General features: G+C 44.7%; 1 protein-coding gene across 4 annotated transcripts in view; it reads right to left on the bottom strand.

The window, feature by feature from the left end:
• Positions 1-19,857, bottom strand: part of LOC125466291 (protein AF-10-like) — a 177,229-nt gene that overhangs the window by 94,338 nt on the left and 63,034 nt on the right. Inside the window, exon 1 of one of the 4 annotated variants that reach the window (XM_059638738.1) lies at positions 17,231-17,543. The exons of the other annotated variants lie outside the window; for them this stretch is intronic. Within the exon in view, the coding sequence (XP_059494721.1) occupies positions 17,231-17,416 (186 nt within the window). The 5' untranslated portion in view covers positions 17,417-17,543. Of the gene's footprint in view, positions 1-17,230; positions 17,544-19,857 lie in introns of those variants that run through there. 4 annotated transcript variants of the gene reach the window in all.

The raw sequence follows: 19,857 nt of genomic DNA, 5'->3' as shown, positions 1-19,857 counted from the left end.
AAGAATCCACATCCTTCTGGTGGTGCAACTGCTCAGTCTTTAAGTACGTTTAAAAGGTAGAGCTCGGCAGATTCCTGATTACCAAAGGTGTACACGGTTACAGGAACTGCAAGACAGGTAAAAGGGACTGAACCTTTCCAACAACATGATCGTATTGAAGGGCAGGACAGATGGATGGAATGAATGGCCTACTCCTGTTCCTAAGTTTTAATCTTCCCAAGTTAACTTTGGTGATGAATTGTGCACGTCCAGTTCTTTCAAACCTGAAATAGGATGCGTGTCTGTATCTACCATCATGTTGATTTTGTGATGATCATTACAGGATCTCTGCAACCTCCCTCATTTCAGCAGCATCACCATCAGTGAGTTGCATCTACTTTACCTCTATTCAAACATGCCAATGTCTATCATGAACATGAGCAGGGCCCTCACTTGAGAGCATTTCTCTGGAATGAGCTCATGAAGATGTTCTTTTATAGCTGTAACAACTCCTGCATCAACATCAGGAACAGCCATTAGATTTCTGGGTCCACAATAGATTTTGTAAGTGACTTTGATATTTTCTTGAGATAAATTATCATGTTATCTAATACGTTAAGCACTGCCACCTTATCCAGTCTGATTGCTGGAGGATCAGCTTTTCAATTTTCAGTTTCTATTCATTCTCCAATTGTTTTGATTTTTTTATTCCACTCCTTATTTCTGTCACTATCACATACTTTTTTCCCAACTATCCTTGCTGCCATTGCAACCGTTTAACATGAACACGACACACTTGCTGATTTTTCCCTCCTGACAGGAGTACTTTGACTTTCTCTTTGATAAGTTCAAGTGAACATTTACTTTGAATGATCTCCCAGGGACGGAGTAATAACACAAACGACTTGTCTCCAACAGCAAAACTTTGAACTTTGGCCTTTTCAAAGCATTCTTCTGTCCCTACCTGGTCTGGCCTACACATACTTCACTAACAATTTGGTTGGAACTTCCAAGATGGCCCAGTAAGAGTAATTAGTGATAGAGACGCAAGTCTGGTCTTGACAGCAAAGTCCACATACCGTACAGGAACTAAAGAAAACCCAGGGTCACGATCTACTTTGGCTCACAGAGTCAGTGTTGTAGGTCCAATTTCCACTCCAAGAGATCAGCACGGAAATTGTGGCTGACGGTGTAAGCTAGATACTACACGTCCCTGTTGGGTCGTTCCTTGGCAGGCCATGGGGGTTGGGGTGGGGGGTGGGGGGGGGGGGGGGGGGGGGGGGGGGGGGGGGCTTGGTTTTGCCCTGTAACATAGATCAGCTGGCTGGCTTATTAGTTACCTGTTCATGCACATGTTCAACTGCATAAGAGGTACTCAGCAACGTTACACAAAAAAGGCAGGAAAAAGAGAGGGACCGCTATCTTTGGCGAGGAGGCCAGACATATTGTCCACTGGGGTGCACGAATAAAAACAGAATGACGTTGTTTCCAACCCATTTATGTTACAAAACTTTTCCCCCACCCCTTTCCTGAAAATCACAAAACACTTGCCAAAAAGTGCAAAAATAAGAAAGAAAGCCTTTGGTAACCACAAAATTCAAAGGCAATCACGCAATTACAAAGACTGGGGAGTTTAACAATGTGCTGAGTTATTGTGAAGCTTTAGGGAAGTGGTAATTGTGACGTTTGTAATTACCAGTAATACCCAGATGCTTGAAGGTGATAATACCACAAAGGTATTAGGAAACATGTGAAGACGACCCAAGTCCAAGCACAACAGGCAAGAAGAAAAGAAACTGAGAGGAGGTAATGATTCAGTGGGATCTACTGAAATAGGCCCAAAAACAGAAGCTGCTAGAAAAGCTCAGCGAGTCTGGCAGCATTTGTGACGAGAAATCAGAGTTAATGTTTCAGATCCGGTGACCCTCCCATGTTTCTGACTGAGAGTATCTGCAATTCAGTTTTTATAGAAGATAGATCATTCAGCACCAAAATTCAGCCCGTATTCCACCGCAGCCTTCTCCCAACCCTACTCACCTCATTCCATCAACCTAACTATTTATATCTTCCTCCCTCACGCTCTCATAAAGTTACTTGTTGTACAAAGTGCCACGTTTCAACCACTTTCTGTTTGATGCATAGCCTCATGTGAAGTCAAATTCCCAGATTCTCCAAAATTTCTGCTGCGGTTCCAGTTTGATTCCTGACAAAGGCGTTGAGAGCTTAATGAAGACAAGCCAACAACTGGTCTGATCGTGCAGACAGCTATTTAAGGAAGTGACAGAACATCTGTAATAGGTTATCGGTATCTATCTGCGATATTGCTTTAAAAACTTGCACATAAATTATCCAGTCTTCAACCACTATAATTAAAATAGCACTCCCATTTGAGTTTCAAACATATTTGATAACTCATTAACCATTTACTCATTCCTCCCGAAAGCAAGTATTGACAGCTAGCTGTGGTTCAGTAGGTAACACTCACCTTTGGGAGTCTGAATGCTGTATGTTCAGTTTCCATTTGAAACTGTAGTACCAAATCCAAAATGACACATCTAGTGTCTGTCCTCTGATGTAAATGTAAAAGCAGCACTGTCCCTGGAATCTCTCAGCTGCTGGAGTCGCTACCCTATCAGTTATGAATGGGGCTGACACAGTGGTTAACACTGCTGTCTCACAGCACCAGGGACCCAGGTTCAATTCGTTTGCATAATCCCCACGTGTCTGCATGGGTTTCTGTTGGGTGCTATGATTTCCTCCCACTGTCTAAAGAGGGGCAAGTTAGGCAGATTGGTCGGGTTAAACTGCCCCGTCATGTCCAGGGATGCATAAGCTGGGTGGACCAGCAATGGGAAATGTGGAGTTACAGGGATTGGATGGGGTGGGGGAATGGATTTGGGTGGAATACTGTTTGGAAGGTTGGTGACATTTCTTGGGCTGTGATTCTATGAAAACATGGCACGGTCTTCCACTGCCAAGGAATCTAGACACACTGAGGTCAATCAACATGTTGTTAACTACCATATTCCCATCAACACCAACTTAGATCAGTCAGCTTAATCATAACTAAGTGTTGGATTTCCTATCCACCATCTTGGACAGGACCTCAGAGAGAACAGTTTTCCCTCAGTACCATAGTCATTCATCATCTCACAGCCATACTCAAAACAATCATCTGACCCCAAGGTGACAGCCAATTATAATAATATTCCAAGGCACTCCATAGGAAGGAAACCAGCCAAAAAATTAATTTTGGAGCAAAGATGATAGAAGTGGAGCTGAGATCATCAACAAAGTTACTATCCACATGTTCAGATGTACACGGTTATGGGACATTTTCATCTGGTATGTAGCTTTGCAAAGAAATTCAGGAGAGAGAATCAATGGTTTTTGTTAAAGTTAATCTCGATCAGCTCCATGATGCAGGCGATAACACAGTGTGGAGCTGGAAGAACACTGCAGGCCAGGCAGCATCAGAGGAGCAGGAAAGCTGACATTTCAGGTTAGGACCATTCTTAATGTCAACTTTCCTGTTCCTCTGATGCTGACTGGCCTGCTGTGCCCCTTCAGCTCCACAATGCGTTATTTCTGACTCCAGCATCTGCAGTTCTTACTATCTCTCCATGATGCAGGAGTCTGTAATCTATGGGCTGGTCCCAGGGGCACACACTGAGATAAACATCAACTGTACTTATAGGACCATCAATCTGGTCAAAGATGCTCTTTGCTTGGCCTGAAACTCATCAATCTTGCAGCCCAAAGAGTGACCCCTCAATCATGATCTGAAGACCGGTGCATTCTAAAATCCAGCACTCCATGCTGCTGAGTGCATTTAAGTATGGAGTCACTACTGGAAAGAGTCTGTGGGGGAACAGGTCAACATTGATGGATACACAGCCCTAGTAGACTGTGGGGCTGGAATCTGTAAATTCCTCTGGATGCGCAAATGACAAGGAAACACCTTGAGGAGGATATATTGGCCTTGGAGAGAGTACAACATAGGTTTACAGGAATGATAACTGGACTTCAGCAGCTGTTATGATGAGAGGTTATACAAATTAGGCCTGTTTTTCTCCATAATTTACAGGTTAAGGTGCAATCTGATCAAAATCTTTCAAGATGTTAACAGGAAAAGACACAGTAAATAAAGATTTCCACTGGTTGGTGATTGCAGCACTATGGGCCATAGTCCGAGAATTAGGGCCAGACCATTCAGGAGAGATGTTAGGAAGCATATCTTCTTTGTTTTTACACACAAAGGGTGGTAGATTGTTTGGAACACACTTCCACAAATAGATGTGGATGCATCGACCTATACATCGCCGAGGCCAAACGCCAACTCTCCGACACCTCCTCCAACAGCCCCCTTGATCATGACCCCACCCCCGAGCACCAGACCATCATCTCCAACACCATCCATAACTTCATCACCTCAAGGGACCTCCCACCCACAGCCTCCAACCTCATTGTTCCCCAACCCCACATGGCCCATTTCTATCTCCTTCCCAAAATCCACAAACCTGCCTGCCCCACCGAATTCATCTCCACCTATCTGGACTCCATTTTCTCCCCTTTGGTCCAGGAGCTCCCTACCTACATCCGTGACACCACCCACGCCCTCCACCTCCTCCAGAACTTCCAATTCCCTGGCCCCCAACACCTCATTTTCACTATGAACATCCAGTCCCTATACAGCTGTATTCCTCATGCAGATGGCCTCGAGGCCCTCCGCTTCTTCCTGTCCCGCAGGCCCGACCAATCCCCCTCCACCGACACCCTCATCCGCCTAGCCAACTCGTCCTCACCCTCAACAACTTCTTTTTCGATTCCTCCCACTTCCTACAGACAAAGGAGGTGGCCATGGATACCTGCATGGGCCCAAGCTATGCCTGGCTCTTTGTAGGTTACGTGGAACAGTCCCTCTTCTGCACCTACACAGGCCCCAAACCCCACCTCTTCCTCCGTTACATTGACGACTGTATCAGTGCCACCTCTTGCTCCCCAGAGGAGCTCGAACAGTCCATCCACTTCACCAACACCTTCCACCCCATCCTTATGTTCACCTGGGCCACCTCCAACACATCCCTCACTTTCCTGGACCTCTCAGTCTCCATCTCAGGTAACCAGCTAGAAACTGATGTCCATTTCAAGCCCAGACTCCCACAGCTACCTAAAATACTCCTCCTCCCACCCAGCCTCCTGCAAAAATTCCATCCCCTATTCCCAACTCCTCCGCCTCCGCCGCATCTGCTCCCACACTGAGGCATTCCACTCCCACACATCCCAGACGTCCACGTTCTTCAAGGACCGCAACTTTCCCCCCCGCAGTGGTCGAGAACGCCCTTGACCGCGTCTCCCGTGTTTCCCGCAACACATCCCTCACACCCCGCCCCTGCCACAACTGCCCAAAGAGGATCCCCCTCGTTCTCACACACCACCCCACCAACCTCCGGATACAACACATCATCCTCCGACACTTCTGCCATCTACAATCTGACCCCACCACCCAAGCCATTTTTCCATCCCCACCCTTGTCTGCCTTCCGGAGAGACCACTCTCTCCATGACTCCCTTGTCTGCTCCACACTCCACGCCAACCCCACCACACCCGGCACCTTCCCTTGCAACCGCAGGAAGTGCTACACTTGCCCCCACACCACCTCCCTCACCCCCATCCCAGGCCCCAAGATGACATTCCATAATAGGCAGAAGTTCACCTGCACATCTGCCAATGTGGTATACGGTATCCATTGTACCCAGTGTGGCTTCCTCTACATTGGGGAAACCAAGCGGAGGCTTGGGGACTGCTTTGCAGAACACCTCCGCTCGGTTCGCAATAAACAACTGCACTTCCCAGTCGCGAACCATTTTAACTCCCCCCCCATTCCTCAGACAACATGTCAATCATGGGCCTCCTGCAGTGCCACAATGATGCCACCCAAAGGTTGCAGGAACAGCAACTCATATTCCCCTTGGGAACCCTGCAGCCCAATGGTATCAATGTGGACTTCACAAGCTTCAAAATCTCCTTTCCCCACTGCATCACACAACCAGCCCAGTTCTTCCCCTCCCCCCACTGCATCCCAATACCAGTCCAACCTGTCTCTGCCTCCGTAACCTGTTCTTCCTCTCACCCATCCCTTCCACCCACCTCAAGCCGCACCTCCATTTCCTACCTACTACCTCATCCCACCTCCTTGACCTGCCCGTCTTCCCTGGACTGACCTATCCCCTCCCTACCTATACTCTCCTCTCCACCTATCTTCTTTACTCTCCATCTTCGGTCCACCTCCCCCTCTCTCCCTATTTATTCCAGAACCCTCATCCCATCCCCCTCTCTGATGAAGGGTCTAGGCCCGAAACGTCAGCTTTTGTGCTCCTGAGACGCTGCTTGGCCTGCTGTGTTCATCCAGCTTCATTCACACTTTATTATCTTGGATGTGGATGCTGAGTCAGTTGTGAATTTTAAATCTGAAATCAATAAATTTTTGTTTAGCAATTCCTGAGACAAATGCGATGCTCAAATGTCATATTTTACTTTGTTGTAATATCCAACTTGAACTGTTTGTATGGTGCACATATTTATGAAAAAGAAACATACTTTTACAAAACAAAAGTTGGTAAGGATAGACCAATACAGAGCATCTACAGAAGAGGCACTGTTCCTGGGTAACAAAGATTTATTGCTTGACAGTAATAAACACAACATTTCAGGCATAAAGAGTAGGATGTTGTTGTACACAAATCTGTCCCCTCCAAAAGCTACAACAGAACTTTTGGTTTCCAACCATAGAAAGAGAAACATCAGTAGAATTAGTGCAGCCAATGTAACATTAACGCTTTCAGAACCACGGTCTTACACAACAGATTCTGCCTCTCAAAGTTAATTCTGGATTCGACTAGCTGCGAGTACAAGATCCCAGCTTACAGAATAGCAACAAATGATAGATTGCACAGAAAAATGGTTCAACAACCCGGAGTTCTGGAATTTCCTTCCTAAACCTCACCGACTCTTCTCCTTAAAACGTACAGCTAACCAATGCTTAACATTTGTCTAATAACTCCCCTTGAAGTGCCTTGGGATGTTTCTAGTCCATTCAAGGTGGTGTTTAAATACTGGTTGTTGCTAAATGTCAGTTGCTGTGGAAAGGGGGAGGGTTCATAAGGGTGACTACTTGGCCTAAAGCAGTTGAACTTGTTCTGTTGGTTTTACATCACAAGGAATTTAAAACCACTGATTTTTTTTTTTGAAAAGAATGGTTCAGACGGCTGCTGTACCTTACTCTGTGTAACAAACTCTACTGCCAGACTGGAGGAGGCGGCTCTACAAATATCCCCATCCTCGATGATGGAGGAGCCCAGCACATCAGTGCTAAAGATAAGCCTGAAGCTTTTGAATCAATCTTCAGCCAGAATCGCCGAGTGGATGGTCCACCTTGGCCTCATCCAGTGGTCCCTGGCATTACCAATACCAGTCTTCAGCCAATCCATTTCACTCCAAAATGATATCAAGAAATGGTTACAGGCACTGGATGCTGCAAAGGCTATGGGCCCTGACAACATTTTGGAAATAATACTGAATAGTTGTGCTCCAGAGCTTGCCACTTCCCTAGCCAAGGTGTTCCAGTTCAGTTTCAACACTGGCATCCACCCGACAATGTGGGAAATTGCCCAAGTATGTTCTGGACATCAAAAGCAGGGCAAATCCAACCCAGCCAATTACCGCCCCATCAGTCTACTCTTGGTCATCAGTAACATGATGGAAGGTGTCAGTAACCGTGACATCAAGCAGCACCTGCTCAGCAATAACCTGCTCAGTGATGCCCAGTTTGGGTTCTGCCAGGGCCACTCAGCTCCTGACCTTATTACAGCCTTGGTTCAAACATGGACAAAAGAGCTGAATTCCTGAGGTCAGGAGAGAGTGACAGCCCTTGACATCAAGGCTGCATTCAACCAAGTGTGGCATCAAGGAGCCCTGGCAAAACTGGGATCAATTCATATCGCGGGCAAACTCTCCAGTGGTTGGAGTCATTACCTGACAAATAGGAGGACGGTTGTGGTTGTTGGAGGTCAGTCATCTCAGCTTCAGGACATCTTTGCAGGAGTTCCTCGGGATAGTGTCCTAGGCCCAACTATCTTCAGCTGCTTCGTCAATGACCTTCCCTCTATCATAAGGTCAGAAGTAAGGATGCTTGCTGATGATTGCTCAATGTTCAGCACCATTCGTGACTCCTCAGACACTGAAGCTGTCCATGTCCAAATGCAACAAGATCTGGACGATATCCAGGTTTGAGATGACAAGAGGCAAGTAACAGTTGCACCACACAAATGCCAAGCAATGACCATCACCAATAAGAGAAAATCTAACCACCATCCTTGACATTCAATGGTGTTACAATCTCCCACTATCGATATTCTAGGAATTATCATCGTCAACCAGAAACTCTACTGGATTCACCACACAAATGCATTGGCTACAACAGTAGGTCGGAGGCTAGAAATTCTGCAATGAGTATCTCATATCGTGACTCCCAAAAGCCAGTCCACCATCTACAAGGCACAGGTCAGGAGTGGGATGGTATACTGCTCAATTGCCTGGATAAATGCAGCTCCAACTACACTCAAGAAGCTTGTCAACATTCAGGACAAAGCAGCCCACTTGACTGGCACTGCATCCACAAGCATCTACTCCCTCCACCACCAATGCTCAGTAGCAACAGTGTGCACGGTCTACAAGATGCACCGCAGAAATTCACCAAAGATCCTCAGACAGCACCTTCTAAATCCATGACCACTTGTGGAAGGACAAGGGCAGCAGATATATGGGAACACTGCCACCTTCAAGTTCCCCTCCAAACCACTCATATTGTGACTTTGAAATATATCACTGTCGCGGAGTCAAAATCCTGGAATTCTCTCGCCAATGGCATTGTGGGTCAACCCACAGCAGGAGGAGTGCAGCAGTTCAAGAAGGCAGCTCACCACCACCTTCTCAAGGGCAACTGGGGACGGGCAAGAAATGCTGGTCCATCCAGTGACACCCACATCCCACAAATGAATCTAAGAAAAAGACCACCTCAGTTTTTTGCAAAGTGCTCTCTCACATTTTGAAAGTATTCAGCTCATCAGTTCAATGGTTATTCTTTAACAATTTGGAATGAGATGGCAGTCTGTGAAACCAGAAAAAAAAACCTCAATGCCTACAGCTGGGACCTCACTTACAATCTAACACAGGAACACTCCTTCAGTCTATGTACAAGGAGTGCTCCTGTCTCTGGAGTGCACTTGGAATCCAAAAGCCATGGGACTCACTGTGCTACAGATGACAGCTCAAGGCATTAACTAATTATGCAAAGTCCCAATGCATGGGTTCTCACAGTCACTATTGCTGAAAGAAAACAAAATTTCTCAGGTGGCATCAAATAGACAGCCATGGAACGCTAAGTTCGGGTATTTACTATCTTAATGCATACAAATCAACACCTGCCCCCATTCTCCTTGTACATACTTCTAATTAACCTGTTTTGATATGTTGTGACACACCTCCCCTCCCTTCTTGTTAGCTGGCTCTACGCCAAGGTTTCTTGAATCCTGTGCATGTCAGCAGATGTGGGAAGCTGTGTCTGAGTTAATCACACTCTTTCATGCCCCTGCAAATAGGTACACAGTGTAAATGGATTAGAGCAACACAGGGTGCTCCATCTCAGGGCCAACTGAGAATATATAGCCACAAACTGAAAAAGCACAGACATTAAATCAGTACCTGAATGTTGACCCAGATGCACAAGACCACTCAATACAATCAGAGGACTTCTGCTGCCCACCCACTATAAACCACCTGGCCTCCCCACTTTTGGGAACAGAGAATAGCCTTACGAGCCCTGCTACTCTCCCCAACTCAACAATAAGTCATATTTGGCAACCACCCATATTTATATACCACTTTGAATGGAGTTGGCCATTCAACTCCTCGATCCTGTTCTGCCATCCAATTAGATCATGGTTAATCTGCATCTTAATTCATTCCACCTACCTTGGCTCTGTAACTCTGAAAAGCATAAATGAAATCAATTTCAGCTTTTGAGGTTTTCAATGATCCGAGCCTTTCAGGGATAGAAGTTCCAGATTTCCATGATCATTTGCCATGACAAATTACTCCTGGGCATCATCGCTCATGGGGCCTAACTCCAACTTTAAGAAGATGCCCCCCTTGTCGTGCCACTTCCAACACCAGTCCATGTGTATATTTCCACCTATGTGAAGAAATGTTATCTGCCACTAATCCTAAACTTAGTGTGGACCCTTTTTCTTCCATCACCCTAATGTTTTCCAAAGACAGATCAGCAGGTTAGTCTCACAGGGTTAGACGTGCTACATGTCTCAATGTTATTCCTCCAAGGGACCTCCTTTCAAGGATGAACAGCATTAATTTAACAGCCTAAAATACAATTTATTCATAAAGTTTGTAAAGATGTTACTCAACATTTCCACTTGAATATTAGTGTTTGCGATTAAATTCAATTTCCCCTCATACAGCAAGTCGACTCAGTATGGTAATAATCGACAATGTTCACGACATACATTGTGCATCAGGTAAATAGCCAAGGCCAATAGGACCAACATGGAGACACATTGTGCAGCAGCTTTTAGACTACACATTTATATTGGCATTTATATTGTCAAACCCATTTAAAATAAAAATTAAAGTTATCAAATTGGTGAAAGAGCCTAAATCAATGTTCTCTCATGGCTCTGTCACTGGGTAAGTTCCTGCACCAATGTGGCTGGGATGAACTGCTGCACTGTCCCAGGGCTGAGGGAGCTATCGAGTTCCTCACTGGGAACACTTGACCCAACCTGGTGTTATCAGGGCATCTCATCACATAACTGCATGGACTGTCATTTAACTTCTGCACGAAGATGTCCAACAGTGGTCTTCAATCTACCAACAGCAGCTCAGCTTCACTGATGACCCTCCAACATCCAATCACAATCCAATGACGGTCACAAAATCCTCTGATGATTTGCAACTATGGAAGTGACACTCGATCTTAGCCAAAAGACTCCTCATTACTCTTTTGTGTGGCACTGAACAGTGTACGAATTGTCCTTGCTACCTTGGGTCTGCACAGCCTCCACCGTTTTTAGTTGCAGAGGCTGGGATCACCCACTGAACTGCACAAATGCACAATTACAGAAGCAAACAGGCTTGCTGATCACAGTCACTACGAGAGGCCCGCTAAACACATCAGTTGACTGAGTGCAGCCGTTTACTGCTTAAAGCTGGAGGCGTTGATAAGCTATTGGACCATGGCCTTTATAGATGTACTGTAGTGCTCAAAGCACCACTTTCACCTCACCATTCACCCACCGACCCCGGCTTCAGACATGTTCAGTTCCATTTGTTCGTTTTTGCAGCTTGATACAGTGCAGGCAGTGACAACGATAGCAGACACTGATGCCTCACAACTTTAGCCCCTGTGACTTCTAGCAACTCAAAATACACATTCGGATACCTTGCACTACAGTACGAGAATCACAGAATCCCAAGTGTGGAAAGAGGCCGGTCGCCCATCGGCTCTGTACTGACCCTCCAAACAGCATCCCAGTCCCAACGCCAGCCCCACAACCTATCCCCATAAGCCCGCATTTCACATGGTTAATCCAATTAGCTTGCACACCCCTGCACACTATGGCCATGCTAAATTGCCCAATGCACCCAGTCTGCTCATCTTTGGACTGTGGGGAGAAAACCTAAGCACCCACAGGAAACTCACACAGACACAAGGAGAATGTGCAAACTTCATACACAGTCAACCAAGTCTGGAACTGAATGCAGGATCCTAGTGCTGTGAGAGAGCAGTGCTAACCACTAAGTCAATTTATGTCTGCAATGATGTCACAGGTAGGGAGAGGGACTTCAAAGTTCAACCAACTGACGGAAATTCCCATTTTTATTTTGCTGGTGGAGCTAATTATGCGAAATTCAACCAGTGAAATCAGGTTTCCAAATGTCTGTTGGGCTACTGAACAGGTTCAGTGTTAGCGACAGACTGCAACACACTGGAATGTCTGGGCATAGTCAGCGATGGAAAAAGCTCAGGCAAATAAGATTAGTGTAGCTTGGTGTGGAGCTGGAGGAACACAGCAGGCCAGGCAGTATCAGAGGTGCTGGAAAGTCAACGTTTTGAGTTGGGACCCTTCTTCAGAAATGGGGTGGGGGGTGAGGGAGCTCAGAAGAAGGGTCCTGACCCAAAATGTCAATTTTCCTGCTCCTCTGATACTGCCTGGCCTTTTGTGTTCCTTCAGCTCCACACTGCGTTATCTCTGACTCCAGCATCTGCAGCTCTTACTATCTCTTAGTCTAGTTTGGTGTTTGTTGGACAGGATAGACATGATGGACCAAACAGCCTGTTTCTATGCTGTATGACTCTTTAATCCAACTAACAAAATACATTTTACAAGAACATTTTGAAATAAAAAAAAGTGACACCAAGTAAAATAGGAACTTATCAGCACAACTGTCAGAGATAGGTTATAAAGGAACATCTTAAACTGGGGCAGAGAGGTAGAAAGGTAAGTTCCAAAGCTTGATACTGAGGCAGTGTGAATGATACAGCCATGGAAATCAGGGATCTCATACTGATTTAAGGCTAGAAGAGGTTACAGAGACAAGTTGATACAATGGCTACAATGAAAGTAGAACTGTCTTTGCTACTGTTTACACAAGGTTTACTCCTCCAGACTTGAATTTGATCTCAACGCAGCATAAAGTGAGAAAAGGAGCTGGGAAAGAGAGAGGTATTTTGTAAACGCAGCTTGGAGCAGGGGGCCGTTGGGACGACCCCAGTAGCTGGCCAAATCCATCAGCTCAGCACAGGCAAGCTGCTGAGGATACAAATGTGTGCATACATACAGACAGGCATACACTCACTGGACATTAGAGAGACTCCAGCTAGAGAAGCCTGGCCTGGTGCAACAAAAGACACATGTTCAAACATGGATCATTTAGATTCAAGCAAAAAGAATCCTCATTCTTCCAGACAAAGTGCTAAATTCCTCGCCTCCAACTTTGTTTCCTTGAAAGAGTCCCATGTCCGGCCTTTAACCAACCTCCCTGATAACCCAGTCCAGCTGCTAAGCACCACAGAAGAAACACCCCATGCCATCTGTCCTAATCTGGCCTTCACAATCCTGAGCTTCCCATTCTGCTGTGCTGGTCTCTCCCACATGATTATAATATCCAAACTTTCTCTAACCCAACAGGTTTCTTCTAAATGGTATCCCTGATGGGGGCAACTCAGTATTCCTAGTCAGTCCTCCTAGGATTAGCCCTGCTCCATCTCTTGGACACTGCTTAAGCCAAAGCCACAAGAACTGGGTCAGATACTCCTAGGCACCGAATAGACTATCGAGGAGAGAGCTCTCAGGGTATAAGCACCAGTCAGGAGAACAGTTAGGACTCTGGATCTGAGGATTCATCCCAACTGTTGGCTAGAGCACAGACAAGAGTCAAACCTCTTACTGTTCAACTCTAGGGAAGATGTCATGAAAACTGGAGTGGATAATGATCAGGAAACCTGACTGGCATCTTTTCCGTCCCTGTCCAGGGCATCGTTCTTACCTTGCAACCAAATGTCAGTTGTCATAATAAATTCAGTTGATTATGGCATGAGATGTAAAGAGCCTCAGTCAATAATGTTGTAAATCAGCCATAAAATCTACCCACATTGCTAACAAGAGATCAAAATGGAAGCCTCAACACCGACTTCACAACGTAACAGAATTAGGAAAGTGCCAGACACCCCTAAGTGATTTTCTATGCGGAATCTCATTTCAGCCAGTTACTTTCTCAAAACTTTATCTCACAAACAAAGTTCGAGGAGCAGGCTCAGACCCTGCTTTGCCATTTAATAAGAACACGGCCTACGTTGTTGTGACCTCAATTCCACTTTCTTGCCTACCATTAACTAGAAACTCTCGTTAGTCAAGGAGTTATCTACCTCAGCCTTAAAAAGTATTCAGACTCTGATTCCACCACCTTTTGAGGAAAAGCTTTCCAAAGACTTGTGACCCTTTGAGAGAAAAGATTTTGCCTCATCTCAGTTCTACTCAATTTCTTCCTAAAGCGTGACCATCATTCACAATCCAAAAAAGCACCCAAATGCCTACTGTATTATTTAGGTAAACCTATCATTCTCTGTGTTGCAAAGATATTTTATATTGCTTGGAGACTCAAGCATTAAAGAATTATGGAAAAAGGAATTTATTTCTGGTTTCGTAGGCAAACTGGAAATGGTTTGTGTGAAAAGAGTTGTTGAAAGTTCACTGTGAATATCGGAAATTATTTTAAATTACAAAACTTCCTAGAAATTGTATGACTGGTGATTACGGCCTGTTTTGCTGTTGATCTTGTTGCAGTTGTTTTGAACAGTAATGCCTTGGAGAAGTTCTTGGTTTGTATGGTTAAGTTGGAGAAAAACTTGCTAAGGACAAGCTAAGTTGGAGGAAAGCTCACTATGAACAAGCTGCTCAGCCGAGATATAGACAATAGACGCAGGAGTAGGCCATTCGGCCCTTCAAGCTAGCACCACCATTCATTATGATCATGGCTGATCATCCACAATCAGTATCCTGTTCCTGCCTTATCCCCATATCTGACTTCTGGAAAGAAAACCTTGTCCATTAGTTGAGGGTGGGCCTAAATTGTTCTTTCGAAAGAGTGATGGAAGAAATTTCAAGATCTTGTCATTCTCAAACGAGGATGTCGACTGGACTTCAGAGACAAATCATTTGTGATTAATGACCTGATCCAGACTTGTCTCAGAACATCAGAGCAACACGACTCAGGAACACCCTTTAAGAATAACCGACTGATCAAAGTTTTTTATCCCAGCAAGCCAACTGGTGAGGGGGTGTATGGTCTGGAAGAAGAGGGAGAGCGGGGGTGGGGGGAGCAGCGAGACAAGCAAGAGCAGGAGGGGAAGGCGAACAAGAGCGGGGGGCGTAGGAGGGAAAGCGAGAGCACATGGGCGAGCGAGATGGAGCAAGGGCAAATGAAACAGAGACATTAAATGTGTGTGTTTTGTAGAAATAGGTAGTTATACTTCTATATTATGAATAAATATGTCGACCAATTATTACATCTTTATTATACAAGCTTTGATTTGATAATAAATCTATCATCGTGTTTATTTAAAAGGCTGGTTGACAGGGTGTTTTGATTAAAACTGGAAATAGATTAGTTATTTAATTGGTCATCTTGGTAACTGGAAAAAGTATTTTGATTTTACGCTGCAACCTATGGAATACTGGGAATAGTGCAACAGTGCCCTTCTCCAGCTTTAGTCATAACATCTGCGTAACAAAGAGAGATGTGTTGTTGACATTAGTAATTCACAACAATCAACTTGGATGTCCAGTAAACAGACGAGGCTAATAGCTGCTGCTGATGAAATAACCTCCTCACGGACGCAGTTACAGCTTTGGCTCAGTAGATAGCACCACTCTTGCCTTGGAGTCAGTTGTAGGTCCAAGCCTAACTTGAAGATTTAATGGCACATAAATGGTTGACACTTCAGCCGCAGGGTTAGAGGTGAGAAATTGCAGAACTGATCCCATAGCACTACTTTGAGGAGCAGTAGGAGTATTCTCACTACTAACTCCCCCTAACTAAAAGCAGATCATCTAGTCATCATATTGCTGTTTGTGGGAACTTAGATCAAAAGACCATAAGACATGACAGCCATTCGGCCCATTGAGTCTACTTCACTGTTCAATCATGGCTGATAAGTTCCTCAACCCAATTCTCCCGCTATCTCCCCATAACCCTTGATAATCAAGAACCTATCTATCTCAATCTTAAACGTACTCAGCGACCTGGCCTCCAGCCTTCTGTGGCAGTAAATTCCATCGATTCACCACTCTCTAGCTGAAGACATTTCTCCTTATCTTCATTCTCAAAGGTTTTCACTTTACTCTAAGGCTGTGCTCTCGGGTGCTAGTCTCCTATACAAATGAAAACATCTTCACAACATCCACTCTGTCCAGGCCATTCAGTATTCTCTAAGTTCAATTAGATCCCCCCCTCATCCTTCTAAACTCCCATGAGTACAGTCCCAGAGTCCTCAAACGTTCCTCATATGTTAAGCTTTTCACTCATGGGGCCATTCTTATGAACCTCCTCTGAACCTGTTCCAGGGCAAGTATTTCCTTCCTGAGATATGGGGCCCAAAACTGCACACTTGTGGTCATGGATTGGCTGCCAATTTCCCCAAATTACAACAGTGATTCAACATCAGTTGTAAAACAGTTTCAGATATTCCTTGTTCATGAATGGTGCTTTATAAATGCAAATATTTTATTTTAAAATATGCCAATATTAGGATTATGTACAATTTACAGCACAATTCCATCCAATTAAACCATTCTTTATGAACCTCCTCCCATCCTATCAGCACAAACTTCAGTGTTTTTTTCCACAACATGTTCTTCTTAAAAGCACTCTCTCAACCACTCCAAGTGGTTCTAGCCATTCTTCGGGTAAAGAAAATTTCTCCACAATTCTCTTTTGGATTTGTCAATCATTATCTTATACACGTGACCTTCTATTAATTTTGAGCCAACATTTACAACACCAAGGATCCACCATGAGTCAGTATCCACCAAACAGATCACATCCACCACTGACAGTTCTTGATGTGGGCCTTCAGGTTAGAACAAGATCAGACTTGTTGTGCCGGCTTCTGTGGATGAATAGTCAAATGGGACAATATACTTTTTTTCCCCCCCTTTATTCATTTATGGGATGAGAGTATCGCTAGCCAGGCAGCATTTATTGCCCATCGGGCAGTTAAGAGTCAACCACATTGCTGTGGGTCTGGGGTCACATGTAGGCCAGACCAGGTAAGGATGGCAGTTTCCTCCCCTGAAGAACATTACGACCAGATGGGTTTTTTCAATAACTGACAATGGATTCACCGTCATCACCAGACTCTGGACCAGCAGTGAATATGAAGAAAGGAAAACAGGTTGAAATGAGTACAAGATTGTCAACCCAAAACTTTAACTCAATTTCTATCTCCACAGATGCTGACTGACCAGCTGAGTTTGTCCAGCCTTTTCTGCTTCACTTCAACAGAATAAATGCAGCTTTCACCCTCATTGCTATGCAGGATCTCAGGAAATGGGCATCAGTTTTATACTGAAAATCTCATTGTTATTAGATTGTTTCAGATGCACTTATTACTTACGGAGCGGCACGGTGTCACAGTGGTTAGCACTGCAGCCTCACAGCACCAGGGAACGGGTTCAATTCCAGCCTCGGGTGACTGTCTGTGTGAAGTTTGCATGTTCTTCCCGTATCTGTGTGGGTTTCCTCCAGGTGCTCCAGTTTCGTCCCACAGTCCATAGCTGTGCAGGGTAGGTGGATTGGCCATGCTAAATTGCCCATAGTGTTCAGAGAGGTGTAGATTGGGTGGATTATAGGGGATGGGTCTGGGTGGGATGTTCCGAGGTTCGGTGTGGACTTGTTGGGCCGAAGGGCCTGTTTCCACACTGTAGGGATTCTAATTCTAATTCCACCACCTAAAGCAAAGTAACTAACTGTTAACTAGTGTTATCTAAATGGTGTGATCTGTAGAATCCTGGCCCCATTAACTGCCAAGCGTATGCAAACCAACACCTCTACAGTAACAGCTATCTTCCTCTCACACTCGTTCACATGAATTGCTTTTTGGCTGCAACAGTTAAGTCAGTTGCTTATTTAAAAAAATACATAAGCCATAAACTTCAAACCCAGAGCCACAAGAGAAAGCCATAAAACCCTACAGCAGGTTTACACACGAGACACACCAAGAAAATTATTTACCTTGATAACCATCACAACTTCACAGAAATATGCTGAAAGAGTGATAGAGATGAGTGGGAAAGGTTGCAGGGGAGTTACAAGACTTCACCTGTGGGTTGGGAGTCTCTCTGTGCTGTCTTGATGCACTCTTTTATTTAAAGTGAGGGAAGGTAACGGCATGTTTTACGACCAGGGAGTGAATCGTCTCCTTAAACAGTTGTGAAGAAAACAAAGCTTAAAAATGGTTGGAGATCTGGCACAATCTGAATACCAGACATGGGGGTGTGACCAGCATTGTATTAAACACATCCCTGTGAAAGCCCAGCTACAGCTCAGTAAATGGATACGCATGATATCGATTCTAAGTGCTCCTTCTCGCCCCTTCCAAAGCACAGAGATGTCTCCCCGTAACTCGAAGGCTAAACGAAGCTGTGCCTGTGTTGATCTTCACATTCCAGACTGAACTGTGGCATTTAAACTACAACAGAAACAGATCCTCCGTATCATTACCCCCAGCCACCACTGAGAGGCAACAGCAAACTTCAACTTTTTAAAATTAAAAATCTACCTTTCTATCACTGCAAAGAAGACAAACCAGACTGGCCATTAAAGACAGCCAGTAGGTTACATCTAGCCATGGAAGACAAGGACTTGTTTCACATTGCAACAAGTGGCTTTTTCCACAAAAGCAGCTTTCATTCAGTTTGCTACGTCGTGTACCAAGGACTGAGCCCTCCCTTGCTGCCACCCATTCATCCCCACAACCCTCACCACACGCACGCACACACGCGTGCGCACACACACAGAGGAAGAGTCAGCCAGCAACACATACATGCAGACAAACACATACAGGGCCGTATTTAAATACAGAGAAAAAGATACACAGAGACAAACATTTAAGCAAGAAAGATACAGCAACATAAACGCATTCCAAGTAATACATATAATCACCAAATCTTACAGACCATAAACTCCAAACCCAGAACCACAGGAGAAAGCCATAAAACCCTACAGCAGGTTAACACACGAGATACACCAAGAAAATTATTTACCTGTGCATTCTGGAGAGGGGAAGAGGAATTATGAATGACTTGTTGCTGGAGGTAATATGCATACACACAAGGACAGACGTTATTTACACAAAGCTCACCTCTCACAGCATCACATGACTGAGCCATTCTAATCTCCACCTCACAGGAGTCCCGTGTCGTGGGTACCTTACTCTATTTTTGCTTAACGCTGGCTCAGCAAGTTTGCAATCAGTTAGACTGGTCTGCTCTCCGTCAGCAGCAGGAGTACAGTATTAGAGGCAGAATACATCACACCTAATTACACTGATGGATTACCGTCTTCAGGGATCACCAGAGAATGCAAAAAAAAACAGTAAACTTATGTCAGAGCTGCCTTTACAAGGCAGAAACCGTTAACCCTACACTCCCTGTTCGATACAATTTCAAACATTTCAAAGCAAACCTTCTATAAAACTATTAACGACTTTAAATCATAAATGATCCTCAATTATCCAACAACTTGGAGGAAAGGGTCTGATGTAAATACATTACAACAGCAATTACATTTTCAGAAATAAACTTAACTGGCTGTATAACAGTGCAAGGCCCCAGTGATTATGGAAAACGTTCTTAATTGTAAGATTGGAACTGAATCTATCGTTCCTTGTGGAACATAAAACACTCCAAAATCAATGGACTGGGTATTTAGAAAACAAAAAATTTGACACAAACAATAATGAAGAAGCAGCAGGCCATTCTATAAAATCTTGGTTCATCTGCGCATGATCTCAACTCCACACCGAGACTGAGGCAAAAGATAAGATCAAGTCAAGAGACCAAAGTGTGGTCAGGGGAAACAGGACCCAAGGAACATATGCTGAGGGTTAGAGTGGGGTGAGGGGTTGGGTGGTTGGTAAAGTTTAGACAGGGAAGTCCATTATTTTGGGACCAGACAGTTGAAAGTGATGTTAGGCACTCAAGGACTGCGAAAACAGGTATTACCTTTCTTTTAACTTCACTT

The sequence above is a fragment of the Stegostoma tigrinum genome, chromosome 31, assembly GCF_030684315.1.
Source record: "Stegostoma tigrinum isolate sSteTig4 chromosome 31, sSteTig4.hap1, whole genome shotgun sequence".
NCBI lineage: Eukaryota > Metazoa > Chordata > Chondrichthyes > Orectolobiformes > Stegostomatidae > Stegostoma > Stegostoma tigrinum.
This window is presented reverse-complemented; position numbering and strand designations above follow the sequence as displayed.